At 44.1% G+C, this 26,843-nt stretch overlaps 1 protein-coding gene across 1 annotated transcript; it reads right to left on the reverse strand.

The window, feature by feature from the left end:
* Positions 1–34: 34 nt before the first annotated feature.
* Positions 35–25,651, reverse strand: trappc14 (trafficking protein particle complex subunit 14; the record flags this gene model as incomplete). The annotated part of the gene is made up of 11 exons (XM_084165373.1): positions 35–534; positions 5,172–5,371; positions 5,484–5,620; positions 6,628–6,800; positions 16,592–16,653; positions 16,966–17,113; positions 17,558–17,678; positions 23,031–23,117; positions 23,417–23,546; positions 23,837–23,932; positions 25,160–25,651. The coding sequence occupies 11 exons, from the start codon at positions 25,649–25,651 to the stop codon at positions 378–380; spliced, it is 1,803 nt and encodes a 600-aa protein (XP_084021499.1). The 3' UTR covers positions 35–377.
* Positions 25,652–26,843: the final 1,192 nt, after the last annotated feature.

The following is a 26,843-nucleotide window of genomic DNA, read 5'->3' on the forward strand; positions in this document are numbered from 1 at the left end:
TATTTACACATTTCATTACAGCATTACACAAGGAATAAAACAAGGAATGAAATGGAATGTTGACCTTAAAGTGAAATAAAAACTTGAAATGTTGTTGAGATAAAAACGTGAAATGATGTTGTTGAAAGTAACTTCTCCGGTGTCTTCAAATGATGTGGCTCACGTACAGTCAGTCATTCACTGTCTGTCTGTCTGGTAAATCATTGTTCACGCGTGCCTTGTTGTAGGATGTAGGAAATGTTCAGCATGAGAGATGTCTCTCTCTCTCCTCTTTGTCTCCCTTCTTCCTTCCTTCACTCCCTCCCTCCTTCACAGTGTCATTGTTTCTACCTGGCTCAAGCACCAGTACTACCTCTCCCTGTCTCTCGCCTTGTCTCTCAGTCTCTTCCAGGTTCCAGCACCAGTACCTTACACTCTCTCTTGGCGATCTTGTCCAGTGAGAGGACCGGGCGGTCGGGGGGGAGGTAGAGGGGTCGACCCACTGGGGACCCCACTGGAGGGGTGATGGCCCTGCGCTCCATCACACTTCCCGTCCTAGAACACACACACACACACACACACACACACACACACACACACACACACACACACACACAGAGACACAAATACAGCATTACACAAGGAACTTGTTAGATATACTGCACTGTTGGAGCTAGAAACACAAGCATTTCGCTACGCCCGCAATAACATCTGCTAGACACATGTATGTGACCAATACAATTTGATTTGATTTGATTTGACAAAGAGACATACACACACACGATGAGGATGATTAGGACAGAGGTCAGAGTCAGAAAGAGGTCAGGGAGTCACCGCCAGAATTTAGGGATTACGGGGTGTGTGTGTGTGTATGAGTGTGTACATGTATGCTTACAGTATGTGTGTGTGTGTATGAGTTGATGCATTGCATGTATGCTGATGTGTGTTTGTGTGTGTGCCTTTAGAAAGTATTCACACCCCTTGACTTTTTCCACATTTTGTTGTTTTACAGACTGAATTTAATTTATATATTTTTGGTCACTGGCCAACACACAATACCCCATAATGTCAAAGTGGAATTGTGTTTTTCATTTTAATTTTATTTTCATTACAAATGAAAAGCTGAAATGTCTTGAGTCAATATGTATTCAACCCCTTTGTTATGGCAAGCCTAAATACGTTTAGGAATAAAAATGTGCTTAAGTCACATAATAAATTGCATGGAATCCCTCTGTGTGCAATACCCCACACATACAATTATCTGTAAAGTCCCTCAGTCCAAAACTGAATTTCAAACACAGATTCAACCACAAAGACCAGGGAGGTTTTCCAATGCCTCGCAAAGAAGGGTACCTATTGGTAGATGGGTCAAAATTTAAAAAGCAGACATTGAATATCCCTTTGAGCATGGTGAAGTTATTAATTTCACTTTGGATAGTGTAGCAATACACCCAGTCACTACAAAGATACATGCGTCCTTCCTAACTCAGTTGCTGGAGAGGAAGGAAACTGCTCAGGGATTTCACCATGAGGCCAATGGTGACTTTAAAACAGTTACAGAGTTGAATAGCTGTGATAGGAGAAAACTGAGGATGGATCAACATTGTAGTTAATCCACAATACTAACCTAATTGACAGAGTGAAAAGAAGGAAGCCTGTAGAGAATAAAGACATTCCAAAACATGCATCCTGTTTGCAACAAGGCACTAAAGTAATACTGCAAAAAATGTGGCAAAGCAATTAACTTTTTGTCCTGAATGCAAAGTGTTATGTTTAGGGCAAATCCAATACAACACATTACTGGGTACCACTCCAAATTTCAAGCATGGTGGTGACTGCATCATGTTATAGGTATGGCTGTAATCGCTAAGGACTGGAGAGTTTTTCAGGATAAAAAAAAAGAAACAGAATGGAACTAAGCACAGGCAAACATGGTTCAGTCTGCTTTCCACCAGACACCGGGGAATTAATTCACCTTTCAGCAGGACAATAACATTAAACACAAGGACAAATCTACACTGGAATTGCTTACCCAAAAGACAGTGAATGTTCCTGAGTGGCCGAGTTACAGTTTTGACTTAAATATGTTTGAAAATCTATGGCAAGACCTGAAAATTGTTGTCTAGCAACAATTTTTAGTGTTACTCGCTTCGAGGCAAGTAACACTGAAACATGCATGAGAGCATCAGCTGTTCCGGACGAATGTGTGATCACGCTCTCCGTAGCCGATGTGAATAATATCTTTAAACAGGTGAACATTCACAAGGCCGCAGGGACAGACGGATTACCAGGACGTGTACTCTGAGCATGCGCTGACCAACTGGCAAGTGTCTTCACTGACATTTTCAACCTTTCCCTGTAAGAGTCTGTAATACCAACATGTTTCAACCCATAGCACTCACGTCTGTAGCCATGAAGTGCTTTGAAAGGCTGGTCATGGCTCACATCAACACCATTATCCCAGAAACCCTAGACCCACTCCAATTTGCATACCGCCCCAACAGATCTATAGATGATGCAATCTCTATTGCGCTCCACACTGCCCTTTCACACCTGGACAAAAGGAACACCTACAGTGGGGAGAACAAGTATTTCATACACTGCCGATTTTGCAGGTTTTCCTACTTACAAAGCATGTAGAGGTCTGTAATTTTTATCATAGGTACACTTCAACTGTGAGAGACGGAATCTAAAACAAAAATCCAGAAAATCACATTGTATGATTTTTAAGTAATTCATTTACATTTTATTGCATGACATAAGTATTTGATCACCTACCAACCAGTAAGAATTCCGGCTCTCACAGACCTGTTCGTTTTTCTTTAAGAAGCCCTCCTGTTCTCCACTCATTACCTGTATAAAAGACACCTGTCCACACACTCAATCAAACAGACTCCAACCTCTCCACAATGGCCAAGACCAGAGAGCTGTGTAAGGACATCAGGGATAAAATTGTAGACCTGCACAAGGCTGGGATGGGCTACAGGACAATAGGCAAGCAGCTTGGTGAGAAGGCAACAACTGTTGGCGCAATTATTAGAAAATAGAAGAAGTTCAAGATGATGGTCAATCACCCTCGGTCTGGGGCTCCATGCAAGATCTCACCTCGTGGGGCATCAATGATCATGAGGAAGGTGAGGGATCAGCCCAGAACTACACGGCAGGACCTGGTCAATGACCTGAAGAGAGCTGGGACCACAGTCTCAAAGAAAACCATTAGTAACACACTACGCCGTCATGGATTAAAATCCTGAAGTGCACGCAAGGTCCCCCTGCTCAAGCCAGCGCATGTCCAGGCCCGTCTGAAGTTTGGCAATGACCATCTGGATGATCCAGAGGAGGAATGGGAGAAGGTCATGTGGTCTGATGAGACAAAAATATAGCTTTTTGGTCTAAACTCCACTCGCCGTGTTTGGAGGAAGAAGAAGGATGAGTACAACCCCAAGAACACCATCCCAACCGTGAAGCATGGAGGTGGAAACATCATTCTTTGGGGATGCTTTTCTGCAAAGGGGACAGGACGACTGCACCGTATTGAGGGGAGGATGGATGGTGCCATGTATCACGAGATCTTGGCCAACAACCTCCTTCCCTCAGTAAGAGCATTGAAGATGGGTCGTGGCTGGGTCTTCCAGCATGACAACGACCCGAAACACACAGCCAGGGCAACTAAGGAGTGGCTCCGTAAGAAGCATCTCAAGGTCCTGGAGTGGCCTAGCCAGTCTCCAGACCTGAACCCAATAGAAAATCTTTGGAGGGAGCTGAAAGTCCGTATTTCCCAGCGACAGCCCCGAAACCTGAAGGATCTGGAGAAGGTCTGTATGGAGGAGTGGGCCAAAATCCCTGCTACAGTGTGTGCAAACCTGGTAAAGACCTACAGGAAACGTATGATCTCTGTAATTGCAAACAAAGGTTTCTGTACCAAATATTAAGTTCTGCTTTTCTGATGTATCAAATACTTATGTCATGCAATAAAATGCAAATTAATTACTTAAAAATCATACAATGTGATTTTCTGGATTTTTGTTTTGTCTCTCACAGTTGAAGTGTACCTATGATAAAAATTACAGACCTCTACATGCTTTGTAAGTAGGAAAACCTGCAGGTTTTCCTGTCAAATACTTGTTCTCCCCACATGTAGTGAGAATGCAAAATTGTATTTATTTAAAAAAAATTTTTTTGTCATTTAGCAGACGCTCTTATCCAGAGTGGGAATCGAACCCACAACCATGGCGTTGCAAACGCCATGCTCTACCAACTGAGCTACATCCCTGCCAGCCATTCCCTCCCCTACCCTGGACGACGCTAGGCCAATTGTGCGCCGCCCCATGGGTATCCCGGTCGCGGCCGGCTACGACAGAGCCTGGATTCAAACCAGGATCTATAGTGGCACAGCTAGCACTGCAATGCAGTGCCTTAGACCACTGCGCCACTCGGGAGGCGGGAGGCTATTCATTGACTACAGCTCAGCGTTCAACACTATAGTGCCCTCAAAGCTCATCACTAAGCTAAGGACCCTGGGACTAAACACCTCCCTCTGCAACTGGATCCTGGACTTCCTGACGGGCCGCCCCCAGGTGGTAAGGGTAGGTAACAACACATCCGCCACGCTGATCTTCAACACGTGGGCCCCTCAGGGGTGCGTGCTCAGTCCCCTCCTGTACTCCCTGTTCACGCTGATCTTCAACACGTGGGCCCCTCAGGGGTGCGTGCTCAGTCCCCTCCTGTACTCCCTGTTCACTCATGACTGACGTTGCTTCCAGAGGCAGTTTGGAACTCGGTAGTGAGTGTTGCAACCGAGGACAGACGATTTTTTGCGCTACACGCTTCAGCACTCGGCGGTCGCGTTCTGTGAGCTTGTAGGGCCTACCCTTTCGCGGCTGAGCCGTTGTTGCTCCTAGCACTTACAGTTGACCGGGGCAGCTCTAGCAGGGCAGAAATTTGACTAACGGACTTGTTGGAAAGGTGGCATCCTATGACGGTGCCACGTTGAAAGTCACTGAGCTCTTCAGTACGGGCTATTCTACTGCCAATGTTTGTCTATGGAGATTGCATGGCTGTGTGCTCGATTTTATACACCTGTCAGCAACGGGTGTGGCTGAAATAGCCAAATCCACTCATTTGAAGGGGTGTCCACATTATTTTGGCCATGTCGTGTATGTGTCTGTGCATTACATGTGCGTATCTCCTACCTCATAAAATGCGACCGTGATGGTTGTTGGTGAGAGAAGGACTGTGATCTTCCCAGACTCTGTCTGTCCAGCAGGTCTCTAACAGCAGGGCTGGAGGGAGAGTTCTTCCTGGACAGGGACAGAGACATGGGCCTGGCCTCAGCAGGGGGGTTGGAACATGACGCTGTGAACTGAAGCTTCAGCTTCATGTGCTGGCTTAACTGGAGAGGAGGAGAGGAGGGCATGTGAGTAATGTTAGGTATTCAAAATCGGAGAAACAAAAGACGCACACACACACAGACACACACGCACACGCGTCTCTCTCTCTGGTACCTCAAAGAGTCCTGCCTTGAGTATCTGGAAGCCGACGGTAAAGGAGAGGGTGGATCCTTTCCGACACTGGCCCAGGTTGTTGAGGGGGGAATGACATACCACAGAACTGACAGAGGGGTCCTCCTGACGACCACGACCTGGAGGGGGAGGGGTTAGAGGGGAGGAAGGGGGTTACATTGACAGAAAGGGAGAGAGGGAGAGGCTGTTATTTAGTTTACCCAAGGAGAGAGCAATATAATTTAGCCTAAAGTGATTCTGTTCCTCTGGTATGTAGTTAGTTAGTTAGTTAGTTAGTTAGTTAGTTAGTTAGTTAGTTAGTTAGTTAGTTAGTTAGGGGCTTTGTTATAAATCATCAATGGACCTTAGACAGAATTCCCTCCCTTCATCTACCGCCACTCTCTCTCTCTCTCTCTCTCTCTCTCTCTCTCTCTCTCTCTCTCTCTCTCTCTCTCTGTCTCTCTCTCTCTCTCTCTCTCTCTCTCTCTGTCTCTCTCTCTCTCTCTCTCTCTCTCTCTGTCTCTCTCTCTCTGTCTCTCTCTCTCTCTCTGTCTCTCTCTCTCTCGGTCCCTCTCTCTCTGTCCCTCTCTCTGTCTCTCTCTCTGTCTCTCTCTGTGTCTCTCTCTCTGTCTCTCTCTCTGTCCCTCTCTCTCTGTCTCTCTCTCTGTCTCTCTCTCTGTCCCTCTCTCTCTGTCTCTCTCTCTGTCCCTCTCTCTCTGTCTCTCTCTCTGTCTCTCTCTCTGTCTCTCTCTCTCTGTCTCTCTCTCTGTCTCTCTCTCTGTCTCTCTCTCTGTCCCTCTCGCTCTCTGCTCTCGCTATCTCTCTCTCTCTAAGGCATTTGTAATACAATCATATTTATTAGTTCAGAGTGTACGACCTTCTCCCTGGACTATCTCTCACTCTCTCCCGGTCTCTTTCTAACGGACCCTCTGTCATCTCCCATGTAATCTCCCTCTGTCATCTCCCTCTGTCAGTCTCTTTCTATCCCTCTTCTACTCTTCCTCTTGCTCGATCACGCTCTTCTTTTGTGTGAAAATTATGAATATTCTCCTTTTTCTACATCTCCCTCCCTCCCGCCTCATCTCACTCCCATCCCCCTCCATAATCATTCCATCTCTTCTCCTCTCCCATCCCCCATTCCCCTCACCTTCGGGCGTCCAGACCAGTCGTACAGCCAGGAAGTCTTGCAGGTTGTTTAGTAGGGTGTATTTGACCCGGAAGTGCTCCTGAGGCTGCACAGCACTGGGACAGGAAGCTGTCATAACCAGCCGGGGGTGGTCCAGTCTCACGCTGGGCAGCTGGTAGTGGGTGGAGATGTACCTGGGGATGGGAAGGTAAGTAGTAGAGTAATAATGGGGTAGGTATATTTGGACAGTTAGTCAATGGAGAGTAGTTATTATGGGGTAGTTCCAACTAGAGCCATGTATTTAGAGAGTTGAGCCCATAGAATTAGGAATTAGAATACTATGAACCTTCTAATGATGGGATAAAGGTAAGCCATTTTGGTGAGGGAGTCGGTCAACCATGACAAGCCAGTGCTGTGATAAGATATTGTGTACAATAATGCATTTTAACAATATATCTGCACTGTATGTTTGTTAGCTAGCTAGCCAGTCAGATTTAGAGGAATGATTCCAAAACTTTTTCAGATTAACTGCCAATATGCCAACATTCCATTCAAACAATGCAGTCAATCCACAGCCATACACTGGCTGAAATCAGTTGATGATAGTACATAGACAAGTTGAAATTGCAACAAGTACTGATATTGTATCATATAATAACATTCACAGCTTTCCAAGAAAACAAAAATTGATACATTTATGGTCTGTTTACATATATTTTAGAGGCTATTGATACAGAAAATGGTTGTAAAATCCATATAAATTGTATTTATAATTACACTAGCGTTCAAAAGTTTGGGGTCACTTAGAAATGTCCTTGTTTTCCATGAAAACATACATGAAATGAGTTTGAATAGGAAATGTAGCAAAATGCATAGGAAATGTAGTCATTGACGGGGGGCCAGTATGAAAAACAATATATATATATAAATAATGTATGCACTCACTAACTGTAAGTTGCTCTGGATAAGAGCATCTGCTAAATGACAAAAAATGTAAAAAAAATGTACAAATATTAGAAATAATGGTTTTTAAAACAAATAATAAATGTGTCCATCAAACTTTGCTTTCATCAAATAATCCTCCATTTGCAGCAATTACTGTCACGAACGTTGACTGATGACTCGTGGAACCAAGGCGCAGCGTGATAAGCGTACATTTTTAATTAGTACTTAACACACGAACAAAACCAAAACAACAAACCAACGATACGTGAAGTCCTGAGGTTACAACAACACAAACCTTTACGGAACAAGATCCCACAAACTAACTGGTGCCAACAAGCTGCCTAAGTATGGTCCCCAATCTGTCACACCCTGGCTCTGGGACTCTATATGTTGAGCCAGGGTGTGTGCATTCTATGTGTTCATTTTCTATGTTGGGTGTTCTAGGTTGTCTATGTCTATGTTTGCATGTGTGACTCCCAATCAGAGGCAACGAGATGTCAGCTGTCGGCTGGTTGTCTCTGATTGGGAGCCATATTTAAACTGTGTGTTTTCTCTTGGGTGTTGTGGGTTTTTGTTCCGTGTCGGTATGTTAACCGTTGGACTTCACGAGTCGTGTTTTGGTTTGTATTTAGAAACTTTAATTAAATAAAGTCATGTTTCTTTCACACGCTGCGCCTTGGTCTACTTCGCTACTAGACGATCGTGACAGAAAAACCCACCATACCAGGACCAAGCAGCGTGTCCAGGAACAGGCAACCTGGACGTGGGAGCAGCGTCGGAGGGTCGAGAGGCAACCCCAATAAATTTTTAGGGGGGGGCACACGGCATGGACGACGGGGCTGACGGAGGCAAAGATGGGGCGAATCCAGGAGGCCACCAGGCCAGGGGTACACCGCCCTGTACGTCCTGTGCGGATGCCTCACACAGAGTGTGTGAGGGTAGGCATTCAGCCAGGACGGGTGGTGGCCGCTCTTCACTCCAGGTCTCCTATCCGTCTCCACAGCCCGGTTCGGCCTGTCCCTACTCCACGCACCAAGCCTACGGGGTGCGTCGCAAGCCCAGCCCGGCCTGTCCCTGCTCCACGCACCAAGCCTACGAGGTGCGTCGCCAGCCCAGCCCGGCCTGTCCCTGCTCCACGCACTAAGCCTACGGGGTGCGTCGCCAGCCCAGCCCGGCCTGTCCCTGCTCCACGCACCAAACCTACGGTGTGCGTCGCCAGCCCAGCCCGGCCTGTCCCTGCTCCACGCACCAAGCCTACGGGGTGCGTCGCCAGCCCAGCCCGGCCTGTCCCTGCTCCACGCACCAAACCTACGGTGTGCGTCGCCAGCCCGGCCCAGCCTGTTCCTGCCACTCGCACCAAACCTACGGTGTGCGTCGCCAGCCCGGCCCGGCCTGTTCCTGCCACTCGCACCAAACCTACGGTGCGCGTCGCCAGCCCGGCCCGGCCCGTTCCTGCCACTCGCACCAAGCCAGGGGTGCGAGTCGTCAGCCTGGTCCAGCCCGTTCCTGCCACTCGCACCAGGCCAGGGGTGCGAGTCGTCAGCCTGGTTCAGCCCGTTCCTGCTACTCGCACCAAGCCCGGGGTGCGAGTCGTCAGCCTGGTAAGACCGGTCAGCTGCTCCACAACGGAGCGTAAGCTATCCGCTCCGTCTATGTCCAGTCCAGATCCAGCCAGCGGGGTCAGACCGGACCAGGGGCGCTACGGGGGTATTATGGAGGGGTGGTGGTCAAGGCCGTAGCCGGAGCCGCCTCCGAAGAGGAATGCCCACCCAGCCCTCCCCTGTTTGGGGTTTGTTAAGACGTGGTCGCAGTCCGCGCCTTTAGGGGGGGGTACTGTCACACCCTGGCTCTGGGACTCTATATGTTGAGCCAGGGTGTGTGCATTCTATGTGTTCATTTTCTATGTTGGGTGTTCTAGGTTGTCTATGTCTATGTTTGCATGTGTGACTCCCAATCAGAGGCAACGAGTGTCAGCTGTCGGCTGGTTGTCTCTGATTGGGAGCCATATTTAAACTGTGTGTTTTCTCTTGGGTGTTGTGGGTTTTTGTTCCGTGTCGGTATGTTAACCGTTGGACTTCACGAGTCGTGTTTTGGTTTGTATTTAGAAACTTTAATTAAATAAAGTCATGTTTCTTTCACACGCTGCGCCTTGGTCTACTTCGCTACTAGACGATCGTGACACAATCAGAGACAACGAGCTACAGCTATCTCTGATTGGGAACCACCCTGGCCAACATAGAGCAACACGATCTAGAACAAAAACATAGAAAACTAAACAATGAAAATCCACACCCTGGCTCAACATTTAAGAGTCCCCAGAGCCAGGGCGTGACAATTACAGCCTTGCAGACCTTTGGCATTTTAGTTGTCAATTTGTTGAGGTAATCTGAAGAGATTTCACGCTTCCTGAAGCACCTCCCACAAGTTGGATTGGCTTGATGGGCACTTCTTACGTACCATACGGTCAAGCTGCTCCCACAACAGCTCAATAGGGTTGAGATCCGGTGACTGTGCTGGCCACTCCATTATATAGAGAATACCAGCTGACTGCTTCTTCCCTAAATAGTTATTGCATAGTTTGGAGCTGTGCTTTGGGTCATTGTCCTGTTGTAGGAGGAAATTGGCTCCAATCAAGCGCCGTCCACAGGGTATGGCATGGTGTTGCAAAATGGAGTGATAGCCTTCCTTCTTCAAGATCCCTTTTACCCTGTACAAATCTCCCACTTTACCACTACCAAAGCACCCCCAGACCATCACATTGCCTCCACCATGCTTGACAGATGGCATCAAGCACTCCTCCAGCATCTTTTCATTTGGTCTGTGTCTCACAAATGTTCTTCTTTGTGATCCGAACACCTCAAACTTCGATTCGTCTGTCCATAACACTTTTTTCCAATATTCCTCTGTCCAGTGTCTGTGTTCTTTTGCCCATCTTAATATTTTCTTTTTATTGGCCAGTCTGAGATATGGCTTTTTCTTTGCAACTCTGCCTAACTCTGCCTAGAAGGTCAGCATCCCGGAGTCGCCTCTTCACTGTTGACGTTGAGACTGGTGTTTAGCGGGTACTATTTAATGAAGCTGCCAGTTGAGGACCTGTGAGGCGTCTGTTTCTCAAACTAGACACTCTAATGTATTTGTCCTCTTGCTCAGTTGTGCACCGGGGCCTCCCACTCCTCTTTCTATTCTGGTTAGAGCCAGTTTGCGCTGTTCCGTGAAGGGAGTAGTACAAAGCGTTGTACGAGATCTTCAGTTTCTTGGCAATTTCTTGCATGGAATAGCCTTCATTTCTCAGAACAAGAATAGACTGACCAGTTTCAGAAGAAAGTTATTTGTTTCTGGCCATTCTGATTCTGTAATCGAACCCACAATTGCTGATGCTCCAGATACTCAACTAGTCTCAAGAAGGCCAGTTGTATTGCTTCTTTAATCAGCACAACCGTTTTCAGCTGTGCTAACATAATTGCAAAAGGGTTTTCTAATGATCAATTAGCCTTTTAAATGATAAACTTGGATTAGCAAACACAACGTGCCATTGGAACACAGGACTGATGGTTGCTGATTATGGGCCTCTGTACGCCTATGTAGATATTCCATAAAAAATCAGCATTTTCCAGCTACAATAGCCATTTACAACAGTAACAATGTCTACACTGTATTTCTGATCAATTTGATGTTATTTTTATGGACAAAATAAATTGCTTTTCTTTCGAAAACAAGGACATTTCTAAGTGACCCCAAACTTTTGAACGGTAGTGTATATGACAATATTATAGAATACACCATTTCTTATATATAATATGCTTTACTTTTATTTTCCTGCATAAGTCAAATCAGGATTATGCCTCTACTGCAATTAATTTCAATTAGACTGGTTTGGATTTCTCCCTGACCAATATGGCTGCCATTTTCACCCCATTCAGGAACTTTTAGGATTTGATGACATAGCCCATCTAGTAATTGAATAGGTCGTTATCAATAAAACATTACAATACGGTGCAGAGCATTCGATTTGGCTTCTGGGGGGCAAGGAGGCCCCCAGCTCTGCTAAAACTATTGACAACTACATGCCGTTTTCAAGGGATTGTTAAATAAATGTTATAACTAAATTGGGTTTTAATATCATCACCTCTTGAAGAGCATAGTCAGAACTACACATTTATGATTATTCCACATTTAGCCCTATCTTCAGAGTTATACAAATCAAATCAAATTGTATTTGTCACATACACGTGTTTAGCAGATGTTATAGCGGGTGTAGCGAAATGCTTGTGCTTCTAGCGCCGACAGTGCAGTAATATCTAACAATTTCACAACATATACCCAATACACACAAATCTAGTAAGGAATGGAATTTAAGAATATATGCATACAGTGAGGGAAAAAAGTATTTGATCCCCTGCTGATTTTGTACGTTTGCCCACTGACAAAGAAATGATCAGTCTATAATTTTAATGGTAGGTTTATTTGAACAAATTTGAAAAAAAACGCATGTCAAAAATGTTATAAATTGATTTGCATTTTAATGAGGGAAATAAGTATTTGACCCCATCTCAATCAGAAAGATTTCTGGCTCCCAGGTGTCTTTTATACAGGTAACGAGCTGAGATTAGGAGCACACTGTCACGTTCGTTGAAGGACGGGTCAGACCAAGGCGCAGCGTGAAATGCATACATGTTTATTTAACAAAATAAACACACGAACAAAAACAACAAAACAACGTAACATGAAGTCCTCAGGCTAAACACAATACAAGCCTATACACGGAACAAGATCCCACAACTAATGATTGCCAACAGGCTACTTAAGTATGATCCCCAATCAGAGACAACGAGCGACAGCTGCCTCTGATTGGGAATCACACCTGGCCAAACATAGAACCACAATACCTAGAATGTAAACATAGAACTAATAACATTGATCTCCACACCCTGACTCAATATACAAGAGTTCCATAAGTCAGGGCGTGACACACACTCTTAAAGGGAGTGCTCCTAATCTCAGTTTGTTACTTGTATAAAAGACACCTGTCCACAGAAGCAATCAATCAATCAGATTCCAAACTCTCCACCATGGCCAAGACCAAAGAGCTCTCCAAGGATGTCAGGGACAAGATTGTAGACCTACACAAGGCTGGAATGGGCTACAAGACCATCGCCAAGCAGCTTGGTGAGAAGGTGACAACAGTTGGTGCGATTATTCGCAAATGGAAGGAACACAAAATAACTGTCAATCTCCCTCGGCCTGGGGCTCCATGCAAGATCTCACCTCGTGGAGTTGCAATGATCATGAGAACGGTGAGGAATCAGCCCACAACTACACGGGAGGATCTTGTCAATGATCTCAAGGCAGCTAGGACCATAGTCACCAAGAAAACAATTGGTAACGAAACATTATGCTTTGGGGGTGTATTTCTGCTAAGGGGACAGGACAACTTCACCGCATCAAAGGGACGATGGACGGGGCCATGTACCGTCAAATCTTGGGTGAGAACCTCCTTCCCTCAGCCAGGGCATTGAAAATGGGTCGTGGATGGGTTTCCAGCATGACAATGACCCAAAACACACGGCCAAGGCAACAAAGGAGCGGCTCAAGAAGAAGCACATTAAGGTCCTGGAGTGGCCTAGCCAGTTTCCAGACATTAATCCCATAGAAAATCTGTGGAGGGAGCTAAGGTTCAAGTTGCCAAACGTCAGCCTCGAAACCTTAATGACTTGGAGAAGATCTGCAAAGAGGAGTGGAACAAAATCCCTCCTGAGATGTGTGCAAACCTGGTGGCCAACTACAAGAAACGTCTGACCTCTGTGATTGCCAACAAGGGTTTTGTCATGTACTAAGTCATGTTTTTCAGAGGGGTCAAATACTTATTTCCCTCATTAAAATACAAATCAATTTATAACATTTTTTACATGCATTTTTCTGGATTTTGTTGTTGTTATACTGTCTCTCACTGTTCAATTAAACCTACCATTAAAATTATAGACTGATCATGTCTTTGTCAGTGGGCAAACGTACAAAATCAGCAGGGGATCAAATACTTTTTCCCCTCACTGTATATGGACAAGCAATGACAGAGCGGCATGGACTAAGATACAGTAAAATATTATAGAATAGAATGCAGTATATACATATGAGATGAGTAGTGCAAGATATGTAAACATTATTAAAGTGACTAGTGTTCCATTTCTTAAAGTGGCCAGTGATTTCAATAGGCAGCAGCAGCCTCTAATGTGCTATTGATGGCTATTTAACAGTCTGATGGCCTTGAGATAGAAGTTGTTTTTCATTCTCTCGGTCCCAGCTTTGATGCACCTGTACTGACCTCGCCTTCTGGATGATAGCAGGGTGAACAGGCAGTGGCTTGGGTGGTTGATGTCCTTGATGATCTTTTTGGCCTTCCTGTGACATCGGGTGCCTTAGGTGTCTTGGAGGGCGGGTAGTTTGCCCACGGTAATGCGTTCAGCAGAACACACCACCCTCTGGAGAGCCCTGCGGTTGCGGGCGGTGCAGTTGCCGTACCAGGCAGTGATACAGCCCGACAGGATGCTCTCAATTGTGCATCTGTAAAAGTTTGTGAGGGTTTTAGGTGCCAAGCCAAATTTCTTCAGCCTCCTGAGGTTGAAGAGGCTCTGTTGCGCCTTCTTCACCACTGTCTGCGTGGGTGGACCATTTCAGTTTGTCAGTGATGTGTACGCCAAGGAACTTGAAGCTTTCCACCTTCTCCACTGCGGTCCCGTCGATGTGGATAGCGGGGTGCACCCACTGCTGTTTCCTGAAGTCCACGATCATCTCCTTTGTTTTGTTGACGTTGAGTGAGAGGTTATTTTCCTGGCACCACGTCCTGGTAAAGTTGTCAGTCGGACTACTGTCATCACCACTATAGATGGCAAGCAAATCAAACAATATTTGAATATAGCCATCTAGTTTATCCCCTTAAAGTTAGCTTGTTAACTAGCCATATTGACGTGATCTGTTATTAGCTAGCTAGCCAATTTGACATGGTCCATCAATCAATGTAGCCTCACCTGTGTACCGGACACCCCCGCAGCCCTCACAAGGTGGAGTGGACCCCGAGCTCTGGGGGCCTATGTGCCTGTCATCGATGTCTATTTGTTATTTATTTAATAAATCAATTTGACAGTAACCGTCCAAAAAGTCATTCATAAATATTTTTAATTTCCATATGTACTAGGAAGCTAAGTGTTTGTTTTTTTGGGCTTCAGGAATGTGACTGAAAAAGTGCCTCAGACCTTGAAAAATACCAATTTTAACAGATTGAAAGTATGAGGGGATATTGGTAAACAAATGCTGTAGCTACGAGGCCACGACGGCGCCAGTGCAATGAGTGGAGCTTACTCAGGTGTTCAAAAACGCATATCAGACCGAGAGCCTAATGCTTCTTAGGAAGTTCTTTATGAGTTTTAGTTTAGAAAACGATCACTCCGCAGAAGCGAGTTACAGGGACGGTAAAAACAGCTTGATTGCCGTAGCAACATCAGGGAAACTGGGCAGAAGTGAGTGGTGCTTGAAATACAGCAGTTCTGCAACATCTTTAATTGCGCCTCTCATTCTCCTTAATTGCCAGCCTAAACACGGTACGGAAAGAGATTAACTGTATAGGATGCTCTGGGAACAGGTCGTCTGGATACTGGACAGCCAATAAATTGGCAGATGCAAACAGATGATCATCTTTAGCAGACAACAGTTCTTGAGGGCTTGCGATTTCGTTCATAATGGTGAACTGATGTTTGAGTTGTGTGGTTGCAATATCAACAGTCCCTTATCTCTGGGGTATCTTGGCATGCATCATTCAAGACTAAGTTTAAATTGTGTGCAGCGCAATGGACATATAATGCACAATGTCTCAGGAAATACTGTCTGGGTTGGCAATACTCAGTATAGAAAACAGTCGGGTACGGGGGCCAAACTCCGACCTTGCGGGGGTCCAGAGAAACTGTGTTACGCCAGTGTGTAGCCTGTCACATCTGTCAGCAGCAATCGTGATTAAACACTCTTAAAAACAATGTTGAAAAGGGATCACGTTAGCTAGCTACACTAGGTAGGCCTATTGAAAAAGTATATTAGGTCTATTTACCACTATGTTAAGCCAGCTGTACTAAGTTTCTACCGGTCAGGTAGCTTGCAAAGTAAACATTATCAGCTAACAGTACATCGGCAAATGCGCCCTTCTGCTGCTTGACAGGCAGAGCCCACAAAGGATGGGATATTACCCTAAACCACTCATACTTGTCTAAGGTATAATTCACTTAGTTTATATCACTCAAATATCCAATTAACGGTGGCCAATATTGAGAGATATACTCATGCATCTGAAATTACATGATCAATTGATGTTAACTGATCATAAAGCATGCAGTTACTTGCTGTAAACTATAACTCTGATGATAGAGCTAAATGTGCGCAATTGTTTTGCCTGGAATAATCCAATATTTGTAGTTCTGACTATACTCTTCAAGAGGTGATGATATTATAACCAAATAGTTAACATGTATTTAACAATCCCTTGAAAACGGCACACAGTTGTCAATGGTTTTAGTCTCCTTGCCCCCCAGCAGGCAAATCGAACGCTCTGCACCGTATTGTGACGTCTTATTGATAACAACCTACAGGATTTCTATGGTTGGGCCATTGAGGTTTCGTGTATTATGGTGCATTTACATGACACTACAACATTCTATGGCAGCCATGTTAGCACACCATTAACATTACATAGGAAATATAATGTCACTAGAATGAGCATCATGATGCATTTACATGACACTACAAAATTATATGGCAGCCATGCTAGCGCCCTATTAACATTACATGGGGAATATTTAAGCAATGCTGTGTAACTGAATGTCTAGAACAATATTCTTAATTATATGGCTCTGGTTGCAACTAATAGTGGGTGGAGATGTACATGGGGAAGGGAAGGCTAGTAGTTGTAATGGGGTTGTTATAATGGAGTAGGTATAGTGAGTATGTGGGGTAGTTATAGTGATTATGAGGCAGTTCTATCTATTAGTAGATGTAGACCTACCTGGTAAAGGGAAGTTTAGGGGTGGACCACTGCAGCACAGCTACCAAAGGAACCTCCAGACCCTTAAGCAGAGAGCAAAACACATTCCCATTCCTCACATGATTTCATGCTGTGTACATAAGGACATTCTTGGCAGATTTTTCATGCATATGTTTCATCTAAGACAGATGAAATGATCCCACACTAAGTATGATATCATAGTACCTGAAATGAATCTCACTGACACAGACACTCCCTTCACTGCCCTTTACATCACAGACTAGGACCATTTTATTTAATATTACACATTGCTCTTGTTTTTCCCTCTCCCTCTGTCCCTCTCTCCTCTCTCTATACCCCCACCTCTCTCGCCATTCCTCCCTCTCTCCTCTCACCTCGTTGCTCTCTTCCTCCGGCTGGTCTCTGAGCTGCAGCTGAAACAGCAAGTTCTGCTCCTCCAGGGCAGAAAGCATGCTGGGAAGGTGGGAGGAGCTACTGTTCATCCTGTGGAAGGACGCCATGGCAACCTCTGCTGATTGGTGGCTGCAGACAGGAAGTAATGGACGTCATCGCCATGGTTACAAAAGTTATGTACTTTTTATATTCTGATCGAGATTCATAAAAAAATAAACAGTAGTATGGCAAACAGACAACATTCAGACACTCATTATATCTTTAAGCAACATTTTAGAACAAAATATTGAATATGTTTCAACACTTATAACTAGCGTCCCTGAAAAGCACTTGTGTGAGCGTACCAGACCTTGTCCGGCAGACACTGATGCTTTTTTACCCTTAACGGCAAAAGTTGGTATTAATGGTACTGTAATCTGATCCTAGATCTGTGATTAAGGGAGTGTACTAGACATTGTCCACCAGAAGGACAGAGCCATCAGGCACTGATCTACGGTCAGTTTCTGTTTCACCCATAATGGTTAAGTTTAGGAATGGGGGTCCCAAAATCCTAGATCCTAGATCTGTACTTACCAGACATTGTCCACCAAAAGCACAGAGCCATCAGGCATCATGGGGAGGTAGGACGCATTGAAGTTAGGAATGATTCTCACGTCCCTAACACATACCTCCTCCTGGGAACTGGAGTTTAATACTGGAGAAGGAGGAAGGAGAGTGAGGGATGGGAGTTAGAAAAAGGACAGAGGGGGAGGGGGACAGGAAAGCATAAGAGAGGAAGGAGTTTAGGTGATGTCATAATACTATTGTCTTTAAAACATTTGGGCACTATTTATATACCGTACACACATCGTATATACAGTGCCTTCGGAAAGTATTCAGATCCCTGGACTTTTCCCACATTTTGTTACGTTAATTCTAAAATTGATTAAATAAAAAATCTACACACAATACCCCATAATGCCAAAGCGAAGAAAAAAGGGTTTTAGAAAACAGAAATACCTTATTTACATAAGTATTCAGACCCTTTGCTATGAGACTCGAAATTAAGCTCAGGTGCATCCTTTTTCCATTGATAATCCTTGAGATGTTTCTACAACTTGATTGGAGTCCACCTGTGGTCAATTCAATTGATTGGACATGATTTGGTAAGGCACACACCTGTCTATATAAGGTCCCACAGTTGACAGTGCATGTCAGAGCAAAAATCAGGCCATGAGGTCGAAGGAATTGTCCGTAGAGCACCGAGACAGGATTGTGTCGAGGCACAGATCTGGGGAAGGGTCCCAAAACATTTCTGCAGCATTGAAGGTCCCCAAGAACACAGTGGCCTCCATCATTCTTAAATGGAAGAAGTTTGGAACCACCAAGACTCTTCCTAGAGCTGGCCACCCGGCCAAACTGAGCAATCGGGGGAGAAGGGCCTTAGTCAGGGAGGTGACCAAGAACCCGATGGTAACTCTGACAGAGCTCTGGAGTTCCTCTGTGGAGATGGGAGAACCTTCCAGAAGGACAACCATCTCTGCAGCACTCCACCAATCAGGCCTTTATGGTAGAGTGGCCAGACGGAAGCCACTCCTCAGTAAAAGCCTTGGAGTTTGCCAAAAGTCACCTAAAGACTCTCAGACCATGAGAAACAAGATTCTCTGGTCTGATGAAACCAAGATTGAACTCTTTGGCCTGAATGCCAAGCGTCACATCTTGAGGAAACCTGGCAGGATGGTGGTGGCAGCATCATGCTGTGGGGATGTTTTTCAGCGGCAGGGACTGGGAGACTAGTCAGGATTGAGGCAAAGATGAACAGAGCAAAGTACAGAGAGATCCTTGATGAAAACATGCTCCAGAGCGCTCAGGACCTCAGACTGGGGCGACGGATCACCTTCCAACAGGACAACGACCCTAAGCACACAGCCAAGACAATGCAGGAGTGGCTTCGGGACAAGTCTCTGAATGTCCTTGAGTGGCCCAGCCAGAGCCCGGACTTGAACCCGATCTAACATCTCTGGAGAGACCTGAAAATAGCTGTGCAGCAACGCTCCCCATCAAACCTGACAGAGCTTGAGAGGATCTGCAGAGAATAATGGGAGAAACTCCCCAAATACAGGTGTGCCAAGCTTGTAGCGTCATACCCAAGAAGACTCAAGGTTGTAATCGCTGCCAAAGGTGCTTCAACAAAGTACTGAGTCTGAATAATTATGTAAATGTGATATTTCCGTTTCTTATTTTTAATAAATTTGCTAAAGTTTCTTAAAACCTGTTTTTGCTTTATCATTATGGGGTATTGTGTGTAGATTGATGAGGGAAAAAAACGATTTAATAAATTTTTGAATAAGGCTGTAACGTAACAAAATGTGGAAAAAGTCAAGGGGTCTGAATACTTTCTGAAGGCACTGTAGCTATATATACAATAGGTTTGGGCGGTATCCAGATTGTCATATGATCATACCGTTTCTGTACCATACCGGGGTATACTGTAATACCGGAAGTGCACAAGGGGGCACTATAAAAACATTTTTACGCACAAAACTATTTAGGCAACAGGGATCTTGATCCAGGAGGGGATTGAATGTCTGCTGTATCCAAGAAGCTTGATCTTGGCATCTAGCCACTTAGCTAGCAAGTTAGCAAACCAAATGCCCTGAGCTGGATCTAATTATTTGACACATCTTAGATTTCTTATAGTTATACTTAAAGGTGCAATATGCAGAAATCACTCCGCCATTTCCTAGTTGCTTGAATTCTAATAGTTTGCCTAATTTCAGTTTATGTGATAAAACAAGCAATCATTGTACCATCTAAACCGCTGTAAAATATATTTTCAATAACCCAAAATATTGTATTTTCAGCTGTTTGAAGCTGGTGTACAAAACTGAAAGTAAAAGACGCAAAAATTAAACTTAAGAACGGGAAGCATTGAAATAGAACAGATGTACAGCTTCTTAGACTTGCTTTCAATGAGAATGACATATCTATAACTCCCATTTCTATATGAATTTGGTCGGGTTGCCCAAAAAGTTATACATTGCAGCTTTAACTTAAATGGTAGAAGCAGTGGCGTAGTGTTTTTACAGTATTGAAAATCATACCGTCGGTATTTCAAAATACCCCAATATACGGTATAAATGGTATATTGCCCAAGCTTAATACACAACCCTCACTAATGTCATCCACATCCCATAAAGACAATACACAATACTGTAAACTTCTACTATACATACTGTAAATACACATCCACATACAGTGGGGAAAAAAAGTATTTAGTCAGCCACCAATTGTGCAAGTTCTCCCACTTAAAAAGATGAGAGAGGCCTGTAATTTTCATCATAGGTACACGTCAACTATGACAGATAAAATGAGAAAAAAAGTCCAGAAAATCACATTGTAGGATTTTTAATGAATTTATTTGCAAATTATGGTGGAAAATAAGTATTTGGTCAATAACAAAAGTTTCTCAATACTTTGTTATATACCCTTTGTTGGCAATGACACAGGTCAAACGTTTTCTGTAAGTCTTCACAAGGTTTTCACACACTGTTGCTGGTATGTTGGCCCATTCCTCCATGCAGATCTCCTCTAGAGCAGTGATGTTTTGGGGCTGTCGCTGGGCAACACGGACTTTCAACTCCCTCCAAAGATTTTCTATGGGGTTGAGATCAGGAGACTGGCTAGGCCACTCCAGGACCTTGAAATGCTTCTTACGAAGCCACTCCTTCATTGCCCGGGCGGTGTGTTTGGGATCATTGTCATGCTGAAAGACCCAGCCACGTTTCATCTTCAATGCCCTTGCTGATGGAAGGAGGTTTTCACTCAGAATCTCACGATACATGGCCCCATTCATTATTTCCTTTACACGGATCAGTCGTCCTGGTCCCTTTGCAGAAAAACAGCCCCAAAGCATGATGTTTCCACCCCCATGCTTCACAGTAGGTATGGTGTTCTTTGGATGCAACTCAGCATTCTTTGTCCTCCAAACACGACGAGTTGAGTTTTTACCAAAAAGTTCTATTTTGGTTTCATCTGACCATATGACATTCTCCCAATCCTCTTCTGGATCATCCAAATGCACTCTAGCAAACTTCAGACGGGCCTGGACATGTACTGGCTTAAGCAGGGGGACACGTCTGGCACTGCAGGATTTGAGTCCCTGGCGGCGTAGTGTGTTACTGATGGTAGGCTTTGTTACTTTGGTCCCAGCTCTCTGCAGGTCATTCACTAGGTCCCCCCCGTGTGGTTCTGGGATTTTTGCTCACCGTTCTTGTGATCATTTTGACCCCACGGGGTGAGATCTTGCGTGGAGCCCCAGATCGAGGGAGATTATCAGTGGTCTTGTATGTCTTCCATTTCCTAATAATTGCTCCCACAGTTGATTTCTTCAAACCAAGCTGCTTACCTATTGCAGATTCAGTCTTCCCAGCCTGGTGCAGGTCTATAATTTTGTTTCTGGTGTCCTTTGACAGCTCTTTGGTCTTGGCCATAGTGGAGTTTGGAGTGTGACTGTTTGAGGTTGTGGACAGGTGTCTTTTATACTGATAACAAATTCAAACAGGTGCCATTAATACAGGTAACGAGTGGAGGACAAAGGAGCCTCTTAAAGAAGAAGTTACAGGTCTGTGAGAGCCAGAAATCTTGCTTGTTTGTAGGTGACCAAATACTTATTTTCCACCATAATTTGCAAATAAATTCATAAAAAATCCTACAATGTGATTTTCTGGAGAAAAAAATTCTCAATTTGTCTGTCATAGTTGACGTGTACCTATGATGAAAATTACAGGCCTCTCTCATCTTTTTAAGTGGGAGAACTTGCACAATTGGTGGCTGACTAAATACTTTTTTCCCCCACTGTATGTAAGCCAATGTGCTGCACAGCATGTATACGTAGGAGCTATTACATATATAAACTATTGAGCTATTGTGTAACACTGTGATAACACTGTGATAACACTGTTGGCGGTGTAGTTATGTACTTGGGACATGTTTCCTAACCATCTGTTAAGGAGGGTCTTGGTTATTTGTCATACTTTTCTTTCCTTTTGCCCTTTGAACATTGGGTGGAGCTCTGCTATTGTCCAGGGCCTGTATTCACAAAGCGTCTCAGAGTAGGAATGTTTATCTAGGATCAGGTCCTCCCATTTATGGAATTAAAATCTAAAAAGGCAACACTTCTACTCTGAGACGGTTTGTTAACATGGGATCATAATCGCTAGCTGGGGACTTTGCGTAGGCCCAACCCAACTATGAACCTGCACTATCACTGGGTCAGACTCGGTACCACCAGAGAGTCAGTGATTATCCTGGCGGTTGATGAATTAAATACAGTGAATTAACAGGATTTTACACCCATGAGAGGGTTGTTATTGATCTTAGCCCTGCGCTGAGGACTAGGATACAGTTCAGTGGATTTATGTGGCTAAACTCCTTTCATAAAAGGCTAAAGCACTTCCTTAAACCAGCTAAGCCTTGTTTCAATCTTAACTTTGGTCACCAGGAGTCATGAGCTCTTGGCTCTGCTTCAGAGTAGAGTTATCGGACTCATAAATTCTAAGCCCCTACCCTCACAGTTACAGGCTACAGCGAGGGCCCAAATTATTCTATTTTCAGGTGGTCAGAAAGAACTCCTGGTCATAAGCATTTGTGGTTAAGTATAGAATAGGTTGTATTCAAACAATAAGGCATGTGAACCCGTGGATTATAGTGAATAATACACATCTAAGGGGAGTTATTTAATAAATAAATAAACCACACTATAGCCCAAGTTTAACAGAGTTAGTCCCCCTCTGCTCCCTATCTTTGAGAACGATCAGGTGCGACAATGTTAGTATTCCCCCACCACAATATAGCAGCATGTAAAAGTATTACACTCTTAGAAAAAAAGGTGCTAACTAGTAAATAAAAGGGTTATTCGGCTGTCCCCATAGAATAACCCTTTTTGGTTCCAGGTATAACCCTTTTGGGCTCCATTTAGAACCGTTTCCAAAAAGGGTTCTACCTGGAACCAAAAAGGGTTATCCTATGAGGACAGCCGAATAACCCTTTTGTAGTCTTCCCCCACCTTTGAGGACGGTCAGGTGCTTCCCGGAGACAGTCATCTGTTGACACTTCACAGTTGGTGGAGGAAGAACACTCAACGTGGTGCTGACTGGACGGGGGGGGGGGGGGGGGGGGGGGGGAGAAAGAGAGAGAGAAAAAGAGAGAGGGACACTTTTAATACACATTACACTGAATGTATATTGCAGTTGTTCATCATCGTGAATTGCGTTGTTTTACTTTATATTGAAAATGTATTTTAAATAGGTAGGCCTATACTCATTTGGTAGGCCTTACAGTGAATTTAGATAATGTTTTAGAATCTAAGATAGTAATTATCCTTCTCAGTCACAACCCAGAGGGGGCCACTGGAGAGGCAGTGTAAGCTGCAAGGCAGTGTAGGACTCTGACCCTGGGCTTTGAAGGTATTAAGGTCTTGTCTGAAGGTGTGTGTGGGGCTCCTCAGCTGTAGGATGGTGAGGTAACCATGTTCCCTGATCTCTGCCTTTTCCACCTCCTGCTTCCACACCGTCACTATGATCTGACATAGACAGGAAACTAGAGGTTACAACAAGGTTATGAACATGCATAGAGGTCATATCAAGGTTATGAACATGAATAGAGTCACTCCAATTTGACATAAACAGGAATAGAGAGGTTATGACAAGGTTGTGAACATGCATAGAGTATAGTCACTACAATCTGAGACAACACAGAGTGGGGGAGGAAATGGAGAGACGATGGGAACACGGATAGAGAGACGAGTAGAGAGAAAAAGTCTCTCTATCACTCACTCACTCACACACAGACACACACTGCATGACTTCTCACCTTGACCTTGAGGGTGTTGACGGGGAGTTTGTCCAATGAGACGGTCAGAGGGAATATGACCTCATCGTTCAATACCACTGGCTCGTCCATGGGTGACTAGGAGAGAGAGGAAGAGACAGAAATACGCTATTACAAACAATGAGAAAGCAAGAGGGAGAGACAGGGAGGGGGAGGGAGAGAAAAAGAGAGTGTGTGTGTGAGACAGAGAGTGAGAGTGAGAGTGAGAGAGAGAGAGAGAGAGAGAGAGAGAGAGGATTATGTAAACAATGGAGGAGGAGGATGTATGGACAAAGAAAGTTTGTATTCTATATTTGCACTATAGATTACCGATTGAGATGTGAGTCATTCCACCTGCTAGTACACTATTATTATGGTCAAATGTAATAGAAGAAGAGGGATCTATCTTTCACAAAGGATATGGCAAATAGGACTGTGTGCAACAAACACTCATTCATTCGCTCTATTTGTCCCATGCTTACTTTTGACTTTCATAGTGGGTGGTTGTTACCCTGGATTGCCAACACCTCAAGGTTAAGTTAATTTGTTTGGCTATGAGGTTGAGTTGGCATGTATGTCTGAATTCTCTGCCAATGTAGTCTGAAAATAATTAATAGGTTATTGTTGTCTGTCTTGCGAGGCTTGATAACAGGCAAGTGTGAGCAAATACTCCTTACACCATCTCTCTCTCTCCCTCTCCCACTCTCTCTCAATGTCAAGTTTGGACAAATCGAAATAAGTGTTGGTTGGTTAAGACTCAAGAAAGTTTGAGGCGTCTATTTCACAGTGACTGTAGCTAGAACCAACCTGTGCTCCTTGCCACAATAACAAGCTGTCTGTCAGACACACCTGGGTTCACATACTACTTGACATTTTTCACATACTTTGAGCGTTTGGTTTAGTCTGCCTGGAGTGCCAGGTGGGCTGCGTTTATATTTTTGGAACTGTTCTATTAGTGCCATTGCAACAGGAATGCTCAATCAAGCACAAATTAGGTTATTTGAAATTATTCCCAAAAGTATTTGAACCCAGTTCTGCTGTCAGATAGTATTTTAGATTGTTCCAACTGTCATAGGTCAGTGCTTGCAGGAAGTTGAAAAAAGGTCTGGTTGACTGTTGTGGTTTACATTTGTACTTCTGCTGCACGAGCGTTGCACTTTCTTATATGCTCGGGAAATGTCAGCACTTCCTATTTTACACAGCAGGTGTACACGTAGCCTATTATAAACCTCAATACGCTATTAGCTAGTTGTTATGTTTATAGTCCAATCATTGTGCCATATTTTCCTCCAATTATGACTACTGCCATTCATAATTTCATATTACCTGAACCGGTGCGCGCCGATACTGCCGTCCATCACTCCCCGTGTTATTGTGTATGAGAAGTGGCTTGCATTCTCTGAAACCTCGATTCCTGGACTCCCTTCTGGCTGTGTGGACTGTACCCGAAGCAAAGTCAACCTCGTCGGGATCCTCGTCTACACCGTCGTCGCTGTAGCTTCTCTGGAACTCGTGGGGGTGAAGTTGGGAGCGATGTCGGCTCTCTCCAGGGCAGACACTTGCTACAGCAGAGAGGGACCCTACCAGCTCCTTCCAAGCACGGGTACCGCTGTCACTTGACCCGCTTCCCTTTGTCCCGCTCGAGCCCGACACTCCATCTCTGGACCGCAGGACCAGCAAGAACTGTACCGTTTCGCCGAGGTAGAGGTGACTGCGCCGGGGGAGAGTTCGGTATTTTGACGGGTCGGACAGGTCCGTGATGGGAACGGCAGGGAAATACATAAAATACTCGCATTGTGATTCCATCATTAGAACCATGGCTAGCTAGCTTCTTTATCCTGTTGATAGCTTGCTATAGAAGCACACAAGCTAATACTATTCAAACCCCTCTCGGAGTTAATATTCTTCGTGTACGACCTGCATCGACAGCTGGCCTATTTTTTACAAATATCTCTATAATAACAAACATTTAAAATCCAATTCACTGTGTCCATCAACAGTCGGTGAACCTGCGACTGACGCTTTCACTGTGCAGCATAGCTGTGCAGTGGACTCCAGTACAACTAGTCGACCACAGAGAAAAATAGCTGAATATTTAAACTAGGCAGGAGTATTCAACTGCCGATAAGTGGAGATAACAGACGCCCACATAGCAAGCCTTTCTCTCACCATTCAGGTAGGCCCAAATAATCTCCCAATACATTTGAAATTGTGTTTCACCCTACATGTTATAGCAAAATAGTTAATGTATTATTAAAAACTGTGAACTTGTTTGACAGTGAATGAAATACACTTGATCTTGTCAGTTGAAAATCCCTTTAATCCCATTGTAAAACTTGATCATGTGATCAATTTGCAACAAAGGCTAGAGATTTGCAATTTCTATTTAAATAGATAAGCCACTCAAAGCCATACTAGGATCACAGACAAAAACTTTGGTCAGGAAAGAAAAATTGAAAGAAAAAAACAATGAATGAATGCACGCATATATATACCAAGGTTTCAAATGAAGTATAAACTACTTTTTTACATTTTTTTTTTACTTCAAGTAACAAAAAAGATAGTGATACAATAAATATGGTTTTCTGAAATATTACCTTTGATGTCTGCAAAATGTATGCTCTCAAGTATGGTAGAATAGTCCCAATTTAAATGAGAATTCAATTCCTATCAAACCAGTACATTATGGGTTTTGTTTATACATTTTAGGCTTAGAGAAGTACTTTTGTATTCCCTCGGTTTACAATTCAATCATAATGATATCAATTCAATCAATAATACTCAATGGTGGAGGGACAATGTATTTAAGTTAAATTTCAATGCTTCAAGACCTTATTCCACTTTCCAGAATGATCCCTATTTAATATGTTTTTTTTTAATGGCAGTGAGAAAACTTTGAATAAAGAGAAAATAAGATGTTCCATGATTCCAGGTGAGTATACTTCAACTCGACATGAGACAAGAACCCTTTATTTCAGTAGTGTACAGTACTATTAATTCTCAAACAGAC

Source organism: Coregonus lavaretus, assembly GCF_964263955.1.
Source record: "Coregonus lavaretus genome assembly, chromosome: 7".
Classification (NCBI taxonomy): Eukaryota; Metazoa; Chordata; class Actinopteri; order Salmoniformes; family Salmonidae; genus Coregonus; species Coregonus lavaretus.